At 39.1% G+C, this 18,131-nt stretch overlaps 1 protein-coding gene across 1 annotated transcript; it reads right to left on the bottom strand.

Annotated features, from left to right (window-relative positions):
• Positions 1 to 4,216: 4,216 nt before the first annotated feature.
• LOC112203945 lies at positions 4,217 to 5,426 on the bottom strand. Its single transcript, XM_024344841.1, has 2 exons — positions 4,889 to 5,426; positions 4,217 to 4,794 (listed from the first exon to the last, which is right to left on the bottom strand). Exons 1-2 carry the CDS (start codon positions 5,424 to 5,426, stop codon positions 4,217 to 4,219), a joined length of 1,116 nt encoding a protein of 371 aa, XP_024200609.1.
• Positions 5,427 to 18,131: the final 12,705 nt, after the last annotated feature.

The following is an 18,131-nucleotide window of genomic DNA, read 5'->3' as shown; positions in this document are numbered from 1 at the left end:
GTTGTTAAGAACCAAGTCGACATGTACAGATGTACAACTCTTACACGAATTTTTTTGTTTTTCCTTCAGTCAAACTATTTATAATACTGTATACCCCAAGAATGCTGCACTCGTCAAATTACAATCCCACTCTTCCGCATCTTAATTATCAAATTTCCAAAAAGGATGCATTAGTTTCTCTTTAGGCCAAATACAAGAAAGTCCTTAAATATCTAATTTCAGGTTAGCCTAGAGGGACTGGATGGCAGTCAAGGACCTGTATGGCAGTATATGTGGGGGTAGGTTATTTCAATAGGCATTTCAAAATTTTCAAAAGCGCTTACGACCTTCCAATAAGCAATTTAAAACAGGCCCATATATAACAGGCCCAAATATTAACGAGTAAGCGTAATACCTAACTCGGCTATTAGCGGGTTGACAAGTAAATGACATGTTTATTAATAGGAATTTGGCAGGTGACATCAACTTGTTTAATTTCGTGTGGCTTTCAGTTGTGTTATTAGGTCATGTCGGAATTGACAATCTTATTTTATTGAGTTTTGATTGTTTTAGGTGCAACAATAATTTATAAAACCAATAAGGTTTCGACCACATTGATATAAGCGCTTCGTTAACAAAACTAGTTTTATTTTTGATTTAAGATAAAGAGTAAACAATATCAATTGTAATTAGCTGCATTCTAATGTTAGTAAACAACATAATCAAAATATTCATTCTCATAGCGATTCTTTTTTGCTTCCATTCAGGTTGTTTGAATTTCTATAATTTATAAATTATAGAAACAACTATAAATGTCATAAGTAAAAACAACTATACTTAAGGAACATCATAAAAATAAAAATTAAAAAAAAAAGACAAATTTTGCATTTCTATAAGGTCATTATAGGATAACAACTTTATTATTCTCTAGGCCATCAGCTTTAAGATAAAGAGTAAACAATATCAATTGTAATTAGTTGCATTTTAATGTTAGTAAACAACATAATCAAAATAATTAAATTCAGTTTACCCTCCTGAACTTTGGGGCTAAAATCAGACTGGTCCTTAAACTTTTTTTTTAATCAGACTGGTCCTTGTACTCTCAAAAGACATCACCCGGGTCCAAATTTTGAATTTGCCTCCAAATGTGACATCACCATATCCGTTGGAGCCGGCATGGGGGCCCACAGAAATCCTTTTGAATTCGTAAAGGAGGGCAGAATGGACAATTTGATATATTTGGCTCCCAAATTTAAATTAGATCCTAATTTAATCCCTAATATGGCTGATTCACCAAAACATGTGTTGATAGATCAAAAATTGGACCCTAACCTCCAAAATTTCCAGAAAGTCATCAAATCTTGCAATAACAATGAAATGAACAGTAATAGCAAAAGATGACTAAAATCACAAATTTTGCAGAGAAGCTTGTTCATAATTACCATAATAGATGCATAAATGTGTGTTTACATCCAAACTAACAAAAAACAACAGTTTGAATTGGTGCACAAAAATCTAGGTCTAATCATCTATGAAAAATATTAGACCTAGCAACCATGCGACACAGCACATGGTTGCACAAAAAAGTGCACAATGCATCTCTAAATCCTAACCTTGGCTGCATTCCTATTTTCCAGCATTCCTTGCATTATCCCTGATCCTCACAGATGACCTTGACGAACCTTGGGAAGCTTGTGGTGCAGAAGCTGCTTTACCCTTGCTTGAAGCCGCTTTACTATTATTTGAAGTAGCTTTTAGTGGTCTTCCTCTGGTTGGAGCAGATCCTCTTGCTTCCTTTGTTGTTGCCCTCTTTTCATCCCTCTTTTTTTGCAGCAATGAGATGTATATATACATTCAGAAGCAACAATTGACCAACAAAAGCATCAAACAAAAATGTAAAATGAATTTACCTTTGCTGCCTTAACTCTGAGTTCATTCTTGCTCTTCAGGGGCTCTTTGGTATCCTTTGGATGTGGCAGATAAGTTTGTTAGTGTATGATTAGTCCACAATAATCCAATATATTTAAGAACCCTCAACAATTTCTCTGGTGCGAAAAATACCTGAGAAGATGATGCCTCTCCACTATTCAGCTTTCTCTTCTTGCTACCCTTGGCTGCTACTGTCTTTGGTGGGAGGTGTCTGTGAAAACTCTTAATATTGTGACCCAATTTATTACAGTTGGAGCACCTCAGAGATTTCTGCACCCTTCCAAGCTTGGGGCCTTCATTCTCCTTCTCAGAAGCATCCTTAAACCTTTTGGTCCTTGGCCTTCCAGGCTGCCTGTTGTACTGTGGGGGTAGGATGGCAGGTTCTTCACTTGGGATCCACAAGTCCATCTCATTTACAGGCTAGACTATGTTAGAGTAAGCAGCCATGTAAGTCTTGGTCAGGTAGCATGTAGGGCTGGGCACGGGCCGGGTCCAACAATAATTTCACTGGGCCCGGGACCGGCCCGTTTTTCATTGGGCCCGGACTCGGCCCGCTTTGACACAAACAGGGACCGGCCCGGGCCAGGCCCGTTTCATTTCGGGCCGGGCTTGCGGGCTTTCAGGCCCAAAAACCTGTATTTTACCATTTCTATATCTACTTTGCTATATATCATTCAGATCAACCTGGTGAAAATTTGAATTAAAACACTATCAAAATCCAAAGTTCAAGCTGCAAATTCGAATATCCAGAATACATAATATCCAAATTCAAGTACTCTTCAAGAACAATTAAAGCTACAATTGAAATACAAAGTGTCCAAATTCAAGTACAATTATGCAATGAAATAGAAATTAGAAAGTCCTAATTCAAATACAGCAACTTAGTAGCCATTCTTCCAGTCTTCAATCCAGCAGTTCACCAACAATGTAGCCATCCATTAATTGGCTTCCACACTGGTCCCTACAACAAGCATCATAAATCGATTTAGATAACAAACCATTCAAGCTGCAACCTGGGGTCAACTAGCACTACACACAGCAAGGCAAATGCATCAAGCAAGCAAAGCAGCAAAATGCACCAAGCAAGCAAAAAATAATGCAGCAAGCAATTAATCAAATACCAGCAGCCATCTTCGATTTTTTGGCCCTACAAGCAGCCTTTTTTTGATGTTTGTTCAGCAACCTTCTCCTTCGCATAGTCTGCCATTTCATTCAAAAACATTAAATTAATACTAAGCCCCATCAAAAAGTGAAAAACAATAGCATATTCGATTTATTAAACATGTAAACATTAAACGTACCATTTTCACACAGCTCATAGAACTCCATCTCCTCAATTGTTGGAAAAAAAACTCAATATTTTGCACGTTTTCTGATTTGATCCAATTCTGCAAGCATATTGATACAAGGCGAAAAGCTCGAGGAGTACCTAAATCGCAGACTACAGCAGCAGGAGGATGCGAGACTGGACAGCACTCTGTGCTTAATCCAAGTGTACTGCAGTTTTGGAAATTCAAAAATCGCATTTAGTAATGAAGAGGAAATCAAATCACATATGGTGAGAGAGAGAGAGAGAGAGAGAGAGAGAGAGAGAGAAACCTTGATAACCTGAAAAATCGCAGCTGGTAACCAGGCTACAAAACCGGAACAATCGCATGATTCGCATCTGTCGCTTGTCGGCGTCTCGGGGATTTGTTGAGAAAGAAGGAGAATCAGATCTGGAGAGGACTGAAGGAGAATCGGATCTCGGTTTCTCCAATCGGTTTGTTCGTGCAGGTGAAGTGAAGAGAGAGAGAGAGAGAGAGAGAGAGAGAGAGAGAGAGAGAGAGGAACAGAGCTGGGCTATACGGCGCCGGAGATCACTCAGTGGCTCGGTGCGTCGATCTATGAAGGAGAAAGATGGAGGCGTCGGCCGCGTCGTGCAGGTAGTCAGGTAAAGTGAAGAGAGAGAGAAGGATCGGTGTCGATCCTGGGCGGCGTCTCGATCGGAGCCCGTTTGGTGTCTCGGCGGCTCGACCTCACAGCTAGGGCGGAGGAGAGAGCTCAGTTTCGACTTTGGAGGAGGAGAGGCGCCTCTTGTGCATTTCAGACTTTCAGATCGGGTAGATTAGAATGGACTCAATGGAGGCTGAAGATTAGGTTTAGGTTTTGGAGAAGAATCTTGTGTGTTCAATCCTATGATAAGGATTTTACTCTCTATATTAGGACCAATAATACATGGCCATCTGTCTTTTGATGTCTAATACAGGCCTGACGGGCTTTTTTTGTTTTCAAACACAAGGCCCGGCCCGAACCGTTTAGCTGAAAGTCAAGGCCCAGCCCGACCCGTTTCGATGAAAAAAATAATTGGGCCCGGCCCGTATGGGTCGGGCTTTGACAGGCCGGTCCGGGTTTGCGGGTTTTTGGGTTTAAATGCCCAGCCCTTGTAGCATGCATCAACATAATCTTCAGGCTTCTCTCTCATGAAGTTGATGGCTGATATGGCATGCTTGCAAGGGATCCCAGTTAGATCCCATCTCCTACAAGCACAAGCCCTTCTACCCAGATCGACCACATACTTGCTGCCTCCAATGCTCTCCACTTCAATTTTATGGCTCCCAGTCCCATTAGGGATGCAATCTGTTGCAGATTTAACCTTGTTCTTCTCCAGAATCAGCCTTGGCCTGGGGCAGATAGGGTCCATAACTTTGCTCATCTTCTCTTTCCTGATTGCAATCCTCTTCATCATCCTCACCTTAATTTCTTCAAAGCATGTAATGACTGGTTTGGACCTTGCAGGTTGGATACAAGAATTGAAACTCTCTGAAAGATTGTTGAACAACACATCACACTTCAAAACTGTGTTGAAGTGGGCTCTGCACCAATGTTTAGGGTTTCTCTTTGGATCTACAAAGTGTAAAACAGTTGACATTAATGCACAAGTAATGTGAAGGTAAAAGCATAAGCAACCATCCAAGAGTTATTAGTAGAATTATGTTACTTGTTAGCCATTTATGAGCCTCTAAATCCATCTGGTTCATCAAAACCATCTCTTTGTGGTCATAAGACATGGTTGTGGACTTGGCAACTGCCCACAGCTGGTCCTTCATGACCTTGCCAGGGAATAGCTTGTTGAAATTAGTCCACAAGTGCCTAACACAGAACCTGTAATCAGCTAGTGGCACCACATCTTCACATGCAGGTAGAAGCCCCTTTTGTTTGTCTGAAATGAAGGTGAAACAATTTCCTTCACCTGTGATCTCTAAATCCTTAACCAAAAGCCTCAAGAACCAGTCCCATGAATCCTTACTCTCCATCTTTACTTGTGCATAAGCAACCACCCAGGTTGTGTTATTAGCATCCACCCTCACAGCTGACAACAGCTGACCACCATAGGCACTCTTGAGGTCACACCCATCTAAGCCTAGCAATGGTCTGCATCCAACTTTGAATCCTTGCTTCAATGCCCCAAAACAAATGTACATCCTCTTGAATAGGGGCAGTTGGCCAGGATTATTGAAGTCACACTTGATGTCCATAGTTGTATTTAGGTCTACCCTCTTAAGCTCCTAAGCATAATCATGCACCCTTGCATATTGCTCTTTCATGCTTCTCTCAAGCATACTTAGAGCAGTCCTCTTAGTTCTATAGGCTTGCTGGAATGAGACCTTGGTTCTAACAGTAGCTGCCATCACTTGCTGTAGGGACTCTGAGACATCAAAACAATAAACGATATGACATAATTGACCAAACCACACAGTGAATTGAAAAATGGTCAGGAAATTGTAAATTGGAAAATTAATACCTATTGAGATATGAGGGTTGAGCTTGATATGCTCAGCAAACCTCTGGACTAGATTTGGTGTTTTCACCATAGTGTTATCCAACACTCTAGCACAGTTGTGCTTCCCAACATACGTCTTAATCTGCAAGGTGCTCTCATGTTGCATTTTAGATGCAAACAGCTCAAAATCACAATTTTCAGCCTTACAAATGGCCTTGACTCTGTCTCTATCATTCTTAAAAAAAATCACCTCCCAACCATCCTGAATTACTCTCTCCCTTAATGCAGCTCTGAGTATCTTTGCTGTGGCAAACTTCATGCCTTTGCAAAAATGAGGGTCTTTCATGTCTATCTTTGGATTAAACTCTGCAAACTTGTCTTGCACCACATCCTCATCACTATTGTACTCATGCCCAATCCCTTCCTCATTTGAGTCAACTGCTACAAACATTGGCTCATTGTCTTCAACATCAGTTGCTTCATCCCTTTCATCTTTATTGCTAACCCCTTTACCAGCCTCAGAAGCCCCCTCCTTGTCACCTACTTCTGGTTCTATTAACCATTCAAAAAGAAAATAATCATCAACCCCATAACCTGCATACTTATCATCATCCTTAGCTGGGTTATAGTCATCATCATCATCAGATCCTTGCTCATCTCCCTCACCACCCTCATCTTCATCAACAACAGTCTCATTTTCTTAATATATGTGCTCATCTTGAAAACCATAATCCAAATCATCTTCAAACTCATCTTCTTCAACCAACTCCACTTTCTTCTTTCCTTTATCAAATGGATCAATTATGGGAGCTCTACTTGTCTGAGTTGGAATTTCTTCCTCAGGCTCAGTTATCTTCAAAGCAGGCAGAGGCTTCCTTGAAGCACAAACCTTATATCTTTTGGCCTTCACAGGATGCTTTTGAGGTGAATGAGGGAGCTCTTCAATCTTCATAGAAGACTTCGGCTTCCTTGGTGAATCAGGCAGCTCCTCTATGACAACCCCGCTGCTCCCGGCTTGACTATCCCAAAAACCTGGTATTTCTTACTCATACATGAAAACATCATCCTCTTCTTCAAAGTCATCTCCATGCAAATCTTTATGGTCAAGGTATAAGATCACAAGCCTAATCTCTGGCACACAACAGCACATTTTCACCACATCTCGATCAGTATTTAGCTTGGTGGTTGCATCTTCCTCAGACCCTATGGAGTAATAGTAATCAATCCTTCTCCCAACATAAGAAGGATTGATACCCCTCACCATCCCATCCACCTCAGTTAAACTCATCTTGTCCTTGTCGACATTATAGTAGTAGCTGATGCTTCCACCGACGTACTTGTGTTCTAAGTGATCGAAGTATCCACCATGATATACTTTGCAGGTAAAGTAATCGGGATGTACTGCAATTACGAACAGATTCAATTACAAAAAAAGGAATTCACATCTAGCACCAATATATACCAGAAAACCCTAGACAGACACACAACACAAAATATACCCTAGACAGAAAACCCTGTACTTATGCTCACATTGTCATAAATACTCACCAACCCAGTTTTCAAAGGCTACCAACAACTAAAATCCTAAAAAATCAATTCTTCTGTAGGACCACATAAGCACTTATGAGGACCACTTTGTTTAATCAGCGGCACTAGCTTCCCAACAACAACCACATGCAAATCTATTATTCAATTTCACAGTTATATAATAAAGTTATATAAAACTGCCTAATTTCGAAACCCTAATTCTCGCAACCCCCAAATCAGAAGGTTCCAAACCCTAATCTGTCAGAAGAATAAAGTGAACTAAAACCCCCCTAAATACGAACATTCCAAACACTAAATTTCCAGACCCAGTAACCGAAGACCCAATATTTTTGAAATCGAATGCCCTAAATCGGATAACCATAAACAAACAAATCCCCAAAACAAAAATCAACATCAGTGAAGCAAACCCACAACCTGTAAACCACCGAAATCATTTGTAACAATCTTAAATTCAAATCCCTAACTCACCGTAATTCGGAAGATCTTCGCCTCCATTCTCCAATCGGGGTATCCATTCATCTGCCCCAGCCATGCTGAGTACTGTTGCCTTGATCTTTAGACCTAGAAATAGCTTGATTTGGGGATTTTGAATCTAGGTTTCGACAGTTGAAGATGATGCGAGTGAGAGAGAGAGAGAGAGCGAGAGTAGGAGAGTGGGTGAGCGAGTGAGTGTTTATCTCAATTAATCGAGATGTAATGAGAAAAAAAAAATTTAATGGAGGATATTTTAGACATTTCATCAAAAATGTCAGAAAAACAGTCAAATTTGGGCCCCCATGTCAACTCCAACGGATATGGTGACGTCACATTTGGAGGAAAATTCAAAATTTGGACCCAGGTGATGTCTTTTGAGAGTACAAGGATCAGTCTGATTAAAAAAAAAGGTTTAAGGACCAGTCTGGTTTTAGCCCCAAAGTTCAGGGGGGTAAACTGAATTTTTTCCTACTCAAAATATTCATTCTCATAGCGATTCTTTTTTGCTCCCATTCAGGTTGTTTGAAATTTAGGTTTTCTTGAGAGCAATTTCTTTTCTGCCATGGATGTGGATATCCTTAGCTGGAACTGCAGAGGAATATGCAATAATACGACGACAAGAGCGTTGAAGGACCTTATCGCTCAGAATCGTCCACAAATCATCTTTCTTTGCGAGACAAAGATAAGTAACATCCAAGACTTTCAAGATCTGCATCGTGCCCTAGGGTTTCCCCATTCGAAGAAAGTTTTGAGTGAGGGACAGGCCGAGGGCCTTGGTTTATTCTGGACAGATGAAGTTGATCTTCATGTTCGTACGTCGTCGAGCCATCACATCGACGCTGAGATTAGAGGCAATCTGGGAGAGCCGCGTTGGCGGCTAACAGGATTTTATGGTTATGCAAGAACCCATAAACGAGATTGATCATGGCAACTTCTGAGGGACCTGAGTGATCTTGACTCGCTGCCTTGGGGTTATTATAGGTGATTTTAATGAGATTTTCAACAGTGAGGAGAAGATCAATGGACCAGTTCGATCAGAGAGTCAAATGAGGGGTTTTCGTGATGCTTTAGGGTACGGTGATCTTCTGGACCTTGGGGTTTCGTGGTAAAAAATCTACTTGGTGGAACTCGGACACACAACTCCGTTTAGACAGAGCGGTTTGCACACCAGCGTGGTGTGATATATATGGTTATGCAAAAGTCACTCATCTTCCACCGAGTGACTCTGATCACATACCGATATTGTTACAGGCTAGTACCATTCCTATTGCTAAGGGCCCCAAGCATCACAGATTCAAATTTGAAGCCTTTTGCATAGTGAATGTGATCCCCTTATTCAGGATGTGTGGCAGACTGATGTTGTGGGTATCCCGATGTTTAAGGCTGTTGAGAAAATCTATCTTACGAGGGTTGCTTTAGATAAATGGTAGAAGCAAACTTTTAGGGTTCGTCAGCAGCAAATGTTAGGCATACGTGCAAGACTGGAAGAATTAATGGAGATGGCTAATGGGGAACTGGTTCAGGAAGAGAAGAAAAGTCTAATGGACAGATTGCATTATCTTCTATCTCAGGAGGAAATTTTTTGGAAACAAAGATCGAAAATAACATGGCTGGAGGAGGGGGACAGAAACATGGGTTTCTTTCACCATAAAGCATCCAATCGAAAGAGGAAGAATGCTATTCAAGGTTTGTATGATGTTGACAGGAATTGGCGGGATGATGATATGGGTATGGAACACATTGTTGCGTCTTATTTCCAAACGATGTTCACTGCTTCTGAACTTGATATGGAAGCAATGGAGACAACTTTACAAGCCATCAAGCCGTGTGTTACAAGGGAGATGAATGATCAGCTTTGTGCATAGTATCATCTAAGGAGGTCAGATGTGCTTTGTTCCAGATGTACCCAACCAAGTCACCAGGACCTGATGGAATGCCTCCTTTGTTTTTTCAGCATTATTGGGTGATAGGAGCATTTTAATGCGACGTTTTACTCGCTTTTCCCTGCATTTTCTGCGTTATTTCCTTAATAAAACCCTGTTTAGGAAAGTTTCCATTCTTTGATTGGGAAAGTTCCTATTTGTAGAAAGTTTCTATTTTTGTAGTTTCTATTTATCATTTTTAGTAAGTTTCCATTTTCAGTAATTTCTATTTTTCATTTTTAGAAAGTTTCCATTTTCAGTTTAGGAAAGTTGCCATTTTTCATTTTAGGAAAGTTTCTATTTTTCTTACTAGTTTCTATTTTCAGGACCTCCTAGCTAGAAAGTGGAAATGAACTCACAAATGGAAAGAGGAGCTTGCGATCACCAAGGGGAGCAAAGATGAAGAACAATGAGCCACAGAAATGAGCAGAAATGAAGAAAAGAAGTTTTCCTGGTCCAACCAGGAAACCCTGCGAAAATGAGGAAAGCCCACCAATGAAGTTTCCAACGTTACTATGAAAAAGAAATGGAAAAATAAAGTGTTGTGACGTTGGAAGATGACATGGCATAGAAGTGACGCATGGAGGCCCAAAAACTCTCAAGACTTGTTGGATTTTCGGCTAATTGGATAAAAGCCCACCAAAGCCCATGGAACTAGGGTTTGTGACGCAAACCCTAGCACTAAAGTTGTTGTTGCCGTGAATTTGCAAGAGAGAAACAAGGAGGTGGCGTCCAAGAAAATCAGAAATTAAAAGGAGATTTTCTAGGGTTATTTTTATGGAAATAAATCAAGAGATAAACCCTAGAGACTCCTAGCCGTCCAAGCAAGAGAGAAACAAGGAATTGCCGTGCAAAATAAAAGAGAAACCCTAGAGAATTCGGCCAAGGGATAATGAAGAGAGAAACTAGGGTTTTGCCGTGTGGAAAATCAGAAATTCAAGAGAGATTTCGTGGAGATTTCTTAGGGAGCTTTTAAAGGAAAGAGAATATGTGTTGAACACAAAAAGCTCTCAAAGGAGTCTAGGTTCGTCCCCCTTTATTCTCTAAATATATTGTTGCCGAAATTGGTGAAGGAAATCAGAAAATATCTCTATATATTTCGGCAAGATTATTTAGGGAATTAATTCTGGAATTTTGTGATTGGTTGCACCACCTCATAGGGCTTATGTGGCACGAAATCATTGGAGGAAATTATGTGGAGGAAGCAAGCTATTGCCGTGAGTTTCTCTAGGGTTTTACACGGCTTGAAGACCTAGAAGCCGTCCCCTATATATTCCTCTCTTCTCTCAACGTCAAGAAGTTCCTAGTCCCACTTTTTACGTTTACACTAAGAAAAAAATCAGAAACTCTCTCTAGCCTAGCCGTGTTCATCTCCATCCTCTAGGGCAACCACGAAGTTCAAGCAAGGCCAAGGAAGAAGAAGACAAGCCGTGCACATCATCCATCACCATCCTTGAAGATTGCTTTCGAAATTCAAGAGACCATTCATCACTTCACTCATCTCATCTTCATCACGGTGTAATCCGATTCTCCTTGTAACCTTTGCTTTGTAATTTTCGTTGGTTATGCCTTAGTTGACATAATTGTTTGAACAAATATTGATTTCTGAAATTTTATGATTAATTGTTAATTTTCAGATTCATATATTGTGATTTATGGTTGCTTTTGTGTGAGTGTTTGATTAAATTTGCATGATAGAAATCTTTTGTATGATAATCTTGAATGGTTCGAAACATTTAGGGTTTTTATGTGAATGTTGCTACGAATTTGAGAACATGGATCAACTTTTTGGTTTTGTGTTCTTGAATCGATAAGTAGTAAAGGTTTTGTACAAAAACCGAATTTAATCAAAGAAGATTGCAATTAGGTGGACTTTTTCATACTAAGTTGCACATTCGAGTTGATAGCCTTTCTAGGTGCTTAATGCGTTAAACATGACATGATTGACTAGCTTTCTAGGGTTTGATTGCATGTTTGATAGGATTAGTCTAGGTGCTTTCGCTTAGGTTAATTAGCATTGAAAGTAAAATATGGGAAATTGTTTGCTTTTGAACGTTTCACATGATCAACTCCTCTTGCATGACTATGATGAACAATGATGAACTTGAATCAATTTTAATCATGAGTTTCGACTTTGATCTTTGTTCTCACATCCCATTTGTATTTTTTATGTTTTTTTGCATTTTAATTATTCTTTACTTAGATTTTATTTTCGAACTAGAAAACCAAAAACCAAAAATCCCCCCTTTTTCGTAAATATGTATATATTTTGTTATATTTTTGTAAATATTATACTTTGTTTTAATTTTAATTGTTTAATTGTTTGACAATGACAGGTGTACCCTCAATCCCCGGAATAGAACGATCCCTATTTACTTTATACTACTAATGACATTTCAGGGTTAAATTGGTCGCTCAACAAAAGCGACATCATTGGGAAACCATTGGTGGAGATATTACAGAAGCGGTGAAGTGTTTCCTTCATTCTGGACATTTACTTAAGCAGATCAACTTTACCCACATCTGTTTAATACCTAAAGTGTCTAATCCTGAGAATATGTCAGACTTGAGGCCGATTGCTCTTTGCAACGTGATTTATAAAATATGCTCGAAAGTTATTGCAAATAGGTTGAAGGTAATTTTACCTTCAATTATCTCTCCTTTCCAAAGCGCCTTTGTTCCAGGAAGGTTGATAACAGATAACATTCTTGTGGCAAATGAAGTTGCACATTTTGTTCATAACAAAAGAGAGGGTAATGAGGGTTTCATGACTTTGAAACTTGATCTAAGCAAAGATTACGATAGAATGGAGTGGACATTCTTACATAAAGTTTTGGATAGATTCGGATTTGCACAAGTGTGGTGTGATATGGTGATGCAATGTATTACGACGGTGAGATATTCTTTTCTAGTAAGAGGTAAGCCTCAGGGTCTTATGATTCCAAGTAGGGGATTGAGGCAAGGTGATCCCCTATCACCTTATCTATTTCTCTTAGGGGCGGAAGGATTTTCTGCCCTGCTACAACGAAAACAGGAGCAGGTTTACTTTCTGGTATTAAGGTATGTCAGAAAGCTCCTTCCGTAAACCATTTACTATTTGCTGATGATAGCATGCTCTACGCTAAAGCTTCTTTTGAAGAGTGTTACAAGATTCAGGAAGTGATTGAAACATATGGTAGAGCTTCGGGACAGTTGGTGAATTTTAATAAAAGTTCAGTTGTGTTAAGTAAGAATGTGTCGGCTTACATGCAGGAGGAAATTTCGAGTTATTTGGGTGTGGAGATTGTTGCTTCTCATGAAAAATATTTGGGCCTTCCACTTATGTTGGCCGTAAAAAGACAGTGACCTTTCAATATATCAAGGACAATGTGGCAAAGAAACTGAAGAATTGGCAGGGTAAATTGTTAAGTGGTGCTGGCAAAGACATCTTAATCAGGGTAGTAGCTCAAGCTCTCCCCACTTATGCTATGAGTGTGTTCCAGCTTACGAAGAATTTTTGTGAGGATTTGGAGCAGATGTGTGCTAGATTTTGGTGGGGAAGTACGTTGGACAAACGTAAAATCCATTGGAAGTCTTGGGATTTTCTTTGCAATTCTAAGGAGGAGGGTGGCTTAGGGTTCCGGAGCTTATCAGAATTTAATAGTGCTATGCTTGCTAAGAAAACTTGGAGAGTGGTGAATAATCTAGATTCCTTAATTGCTCGGATTTACAAGGCTAGATATTTTCCGGAGCATTCATTTTGGTCAGCTGCGCCGCACAGTTCTCCCTCTTATTCATGGCGAAGCATCTTCTCTACAAGAGATTTAATTAGTCAAGGATCTTATTGGCAAATTGGGGATGGAAGCAATGTCTCTGTATGGTGTGACCCTTGGATACCAGGTTTAGCTTCTTTTAAACCTACTTCAGGTACTTCAGTGGTGGATGCAGATTTGAAGGTTAGTCACTTTATATTGTCTCCTAGTGTTTGGAATGCAAATGAGGTACGTAATAATTTTATTAATGGAGAGGCCGAGGCAATTTTGGCTATACCTTTAAGTGTGCGTGCCTTAGCTGATAGATTGGTATGGAGGCTAGAAGGGAATGGTAAATTTTCAGTAAAGATTGCATACCGTTTTGCCTATAGTCACTCTCTCTCAAGGATTCCTATCCTTCTCCCTATTGTTTCAAAATTTTGGAAGAAGCTTTGGAAAACACTAGTTCCAAATTCTACTCAAGTACACATTTGGAAAATTTGTCACAACATATTACCATCATTGGACCGTATAGCTTCTAAAAGAGTTGAACTGGAGTTTACGGTGTGTGTCCTCTGTGATAATGAGATGGAGACTACGGTGCACCTGTGCAGAGACTGCTTCTTCACTAAGAAAGTGTTGCAGCCTAATGCATCTTTTATCCAGGTATGCTACTCAGATGCAGCTTTATCCCTTAATGTGGTTAATTGGTTGGATTACTGTATGAAGAACTTGTCTCCTCAATATTTTGGAGAATTGCTCTACTTGCTTTGGGGTGTGTGGAAAGAGAGAAACAACCGAGTTTGGGATAATAGGAAGGGTCTGGCAAGTGACGTGATTATCAGGTCTATGTCAGGACTGGCTGATTTCAGGTTTCACAATACCAAGACTGACTGTGATCGAAATGCAAGAGTTCAGAAGTGGAACTGTCCTCCTATTGGTTGTATTAAGATCAACTTTGATGGCTCTTTCAATTAGAGTTCTAGGAAAGGTGGAATTGGATTTGTGGTTCGTGATTTTGAAGGCAAGATGTTGGCAGGAGGTGGAAGACCTGTTGATAATTTGCTTTCACTTGAGCATGCTGAAGTACTGGCATGTAAGATGGTCTTTGACTATATTGAAGAGAGTTCTTGCTACCATGTGATCGTGGAAACAAATGCTTTGGTGTTACAACGCCTATTAACTGCTCCTACTGAACCCAATTGTTCTATTTTGGGTAGAATTTATGACGACTTGGTGGAGTTTTTATCTACAAATGGGACTGTGAAGCTTGTTCATGTTAAACACAGCGCTAACAAAGCTGCACACTTAATGGCAGACTATGCCTCAAGTGCTAGTCAGGAAGTTAGGTTTCTTTCTACTCCATCCTTCTTATCAGCTGCAATTGCAGCTGAATTAAGTACCATGTAATTCCCTTATTTCAATAAAGAGTGACCTCCTTCTTATCAAAAAAAGAAGAAGGTTGTTTGAATTTCTATAATTTATAAATTATAGAAACAACTATAAATGTCATAAATAAAAACAACTATACTTAAGGAACATCATAAAAAAATAAAAAATAAAATAAAAAGACAAATTTTGCATTTCTATAAGGTCATCAAGGATAGAAACTTTATTATTCTCTAGGCCATCAGGTTTAAGATAAAGAGTAAACAATATCAATTGTAATTAGCTGCATTCTAATGTTAGTAAACAACATAATCAAAATATTCATTCTCATAGCGATTCTTTTTTGCTCCCATTCAGGTTGTTTGAATTTCTATAATTTATAAATTATAGAAACAACTATAAATGTCATAAATAAAAACAACTATACTTGAGGAACATCATAAAAAAAAAAAAAAAAAAAAAGACAAATTTTGCATTTCTATGAGGTCATCATAGGTTAGCAACTTTATTATTCTCTAGGCGATCAGGTTTAATGTCCCCTCAATGCAAAATTTTAATTCAATAAGTGGAACAGGGCGTGGGGTTGAGCATCCCAGCTAGGTTGGGTTCCAAACTCCTTAAAAAATAAGAAATATCAATATTTACCAAAATGTCATCACATTTTTAATTTTCATAATTTACAAAAATGTCACTATATCCAAACAACTATTATCGTTAATTGACAAACTACTATCAACAAATAAAAAAGCTATTGCTGAATATCCACATAGCTATTGTCGGTCAACGAAAAAGCTATTGTTATTTTTCAAAAAAGTTACTGTTATTCATAGGAAAAGTCACTACCATCTTGTGACAAACTACTACTCAAAACCTTAAAATAGCCAACGAATTGAAAAAGTTACTGTCATTCTCCAAAAAAGGTATTGTCGATGAACCGAGAAGCTACTGTTTAGGCCAAGCCTTATCCGACCAAATATCCATTGTTTGGCCATCTTTCTAAGGCGGACTAGTGTAGATGTGCTCCTCTCTCTATGTGACTTTTTTTTTTTTTTGTCTTTTATATAAACTGTCTTATGAGAGATAAAAATATATGGTGGATGCGTAATTTGCTACTATTATAATTAAGGGTTAAATACTGTTTAGTCCTCGAACTTTCACTTAAAAAACACTTCAGTCCCTGACCTTTTAATTTCACAAGTTTACTCCTTGTACTCTCAAATTTTGGACCAATAGGTCCTTTCCGTTAGTCTCCGTCCCAAAACTCCATTAAGTAGCTGACGTGGTAGTCAGTACGCACCAAAATGTCCGTTATACCCTCACTTGCTCTTTTTTTAAAAAAATTATAATCTTTTTTTTTTTTGTATTTGTTTTATTTTTTTTGTTTTTGTATCTCTTCTTCTTTCAGCTCCATGAAATTTTCGGTCAAGGATTACTTCACTAGCATCAGCACTTCAACTCCGGCCAGGTCTTTTGTTCCACACCAATCCTTCCTCCACCAGATCGGACCTCAGGCCCGCCTCGAGCCTCAAACCGGCCTAAAGCTGCAAATCTTACCAGAAACATTTTAGAGCATCAAAACCAGAATAGAATCACACTTGCAATCACTAAAAGCTTAAACACTCTAATAAGAACATTAACTAAAAGAATGAACTCCCAAGTTGCCAATGCAGACATCATTCCAGCTCTAAGAAATAACAAGCAGTACGACACGATTTGAAGCCGAAAATTGCAGTTCATCCTCTTGCTCAGAAAATCACTTCTTAAGACCAATACCATAACCCATCTAAGTCACCAAAATCTGCGAAAAACACACTCCCAATTTTAGTTCAAATTTCCATTTGAACAGATAGAGACAGAGAGAGAGGCGAAGAGTTGAGCAATGGTTAACAATTCACTTCTCTTCAAGTAACTTCAATTCTCTTCTCTTCAAATTCAATCAAGATCTAAATCCCTCTGCTCTTTTTCTGATCCAATTCGTTTCTCCACAGTCAACAATTCACAATCAAGTCGTAATCCTTCCGACTCCGCCTGCAAGTTTGCTCCCCTTTGAAACCATGGCTTATCCGTCAAGGCCGCCGCCACAACCGGTGGTTCTTCCATTATTCCGGCCAAGCAGCCATGGCAAGTTCGGTGGTTAGGGTTTGGGGTTTGGAGGATCTGAAAGAACTGGGTCTGAGGGTGGTGGAGACGAGTTTGATTTGATCTCCACCATTTTCTACCCACTCTGATGGCAGCGATTTGACAAAAGAAGTTGAAAGTGACGTTCTCTCATGCGGCGGCAAGAATTGGAGTGAGTTGGAAGGGGAAAGAAAGCGATCTAACTAAGTCAGCGAAAGGAAGAGGGCTGAGGACGACGTCGGAGAATGGCCTAGTGTTTCGTCGAGGGGCTTAGAGGCGGAAAAACAAGTCGTTGTGGTTGGGGGATGGGCACCGAGAAAACAAAGAAAAGATAAACAGAAAAGATAAAAAAATTAAAAAGAAAAAAATTGAAATGAGGGTATAATAGACATTCTGGCGCGTAATGACTGCCACGTCAGCTACTTAACGGAGTTTTTGAACAGAGACTAACAGAAAGGACCTATTGGTCCAAAATTTGAGAGTACAAGGAGTAAACGTGTGAAATTAAAAGGTCAGGGATTGAAGTGTTTTTTAGGTGAAAGTTTAAGGACTAAACAATATTTAACCCTATAATTAAGGAAGAGAGTCAAACAGTAAATTAGGCATAAAAAATATTAACACATAACTACTCCGTCAACTCAATAAGAAAGGTTCGCTTATATAGATTGGGTTTAGATTGTTAATATTTTGGTGATTTTTTTCCTAATATGTCACAACAAGTTTGGCTTTATCTCTAACTATCTCATTGTAATAACCCATAGGGTTAGCCGAAGTGGTGAGGAAGAGTGAAAATTTGGTTTCGATTAGGGTAGACTAGAAACTGCTCACACCCTATGGCCATGTTTGGTTGACTGGAATCACTTTCCTTTCCTTTGGGAAAGTGTTTCCGGAGGAGGGGGGAGGGAATCAAATTCCTCCACTTTTTCCCTTCTTTTGGGAAACTGTTTCCCTTCCTTAGCTGTCCCCAAACACAGGAAAGGAAAGTATTTCCTTTCCCAATACCCACTTTCCGTGAAACAAACATGGCCTATGGGTGGGTTACCCATTTAGAAATGGATACAATTAGTTTCTAAAAATAACAAATTTTCATTTATAATTATTTATTTAAGTTTTACCTTTTTTAATCTCTGACCATTAAAAAGGTATTTATTCAAAAAAAAAAAAAAGGCATATAAAGTTGTTTAATTTTTTGGTGTATAAATTATGGAGAGCAAGCGCATATTATGAGTTCGATTTCGGTGATGTTACTAAAAACAATTACAAGAAAACAGGACCCGC

The sequence above is a fragment of the Rosa chinensis genome, chromosome 5, assembly GCF_002994745.2.
Source record: "Rosa chinensis cultivar Old Blush chromosome 5, RchiOBHm-V2, whole genome shotgun sequence".
In the NCBI taxonomy this organism is placed as follows: domain Eukaryota; kingdom Viridiplantae; phylum Streptophyta; class Magnoliopsida; order Rosales; family Rosaceae; genus Rosa; species Rosa chinensis.
The sequence above is the reverse complement of the archived record's forward strand: the minus strand, read 5'-3'. Positions and strand labels throughout refer to the sequence as shown.

Coding starts and splice junctions, on each gene's coding strand:
- LOC112203945 (XM_024344841.1), bottom strand. CDS start 5,426: ATGGACATCAAGTGTGACTTCAATAATCCTGGCCAACTGCCCCTATTC. Junction 4,795..4,888: donor GGCTCATAAATGGCTAACAA/GTAACATAATTC, acceptor TACACTTTGTAG/ATCCAAAGAGAAACCCTAAA.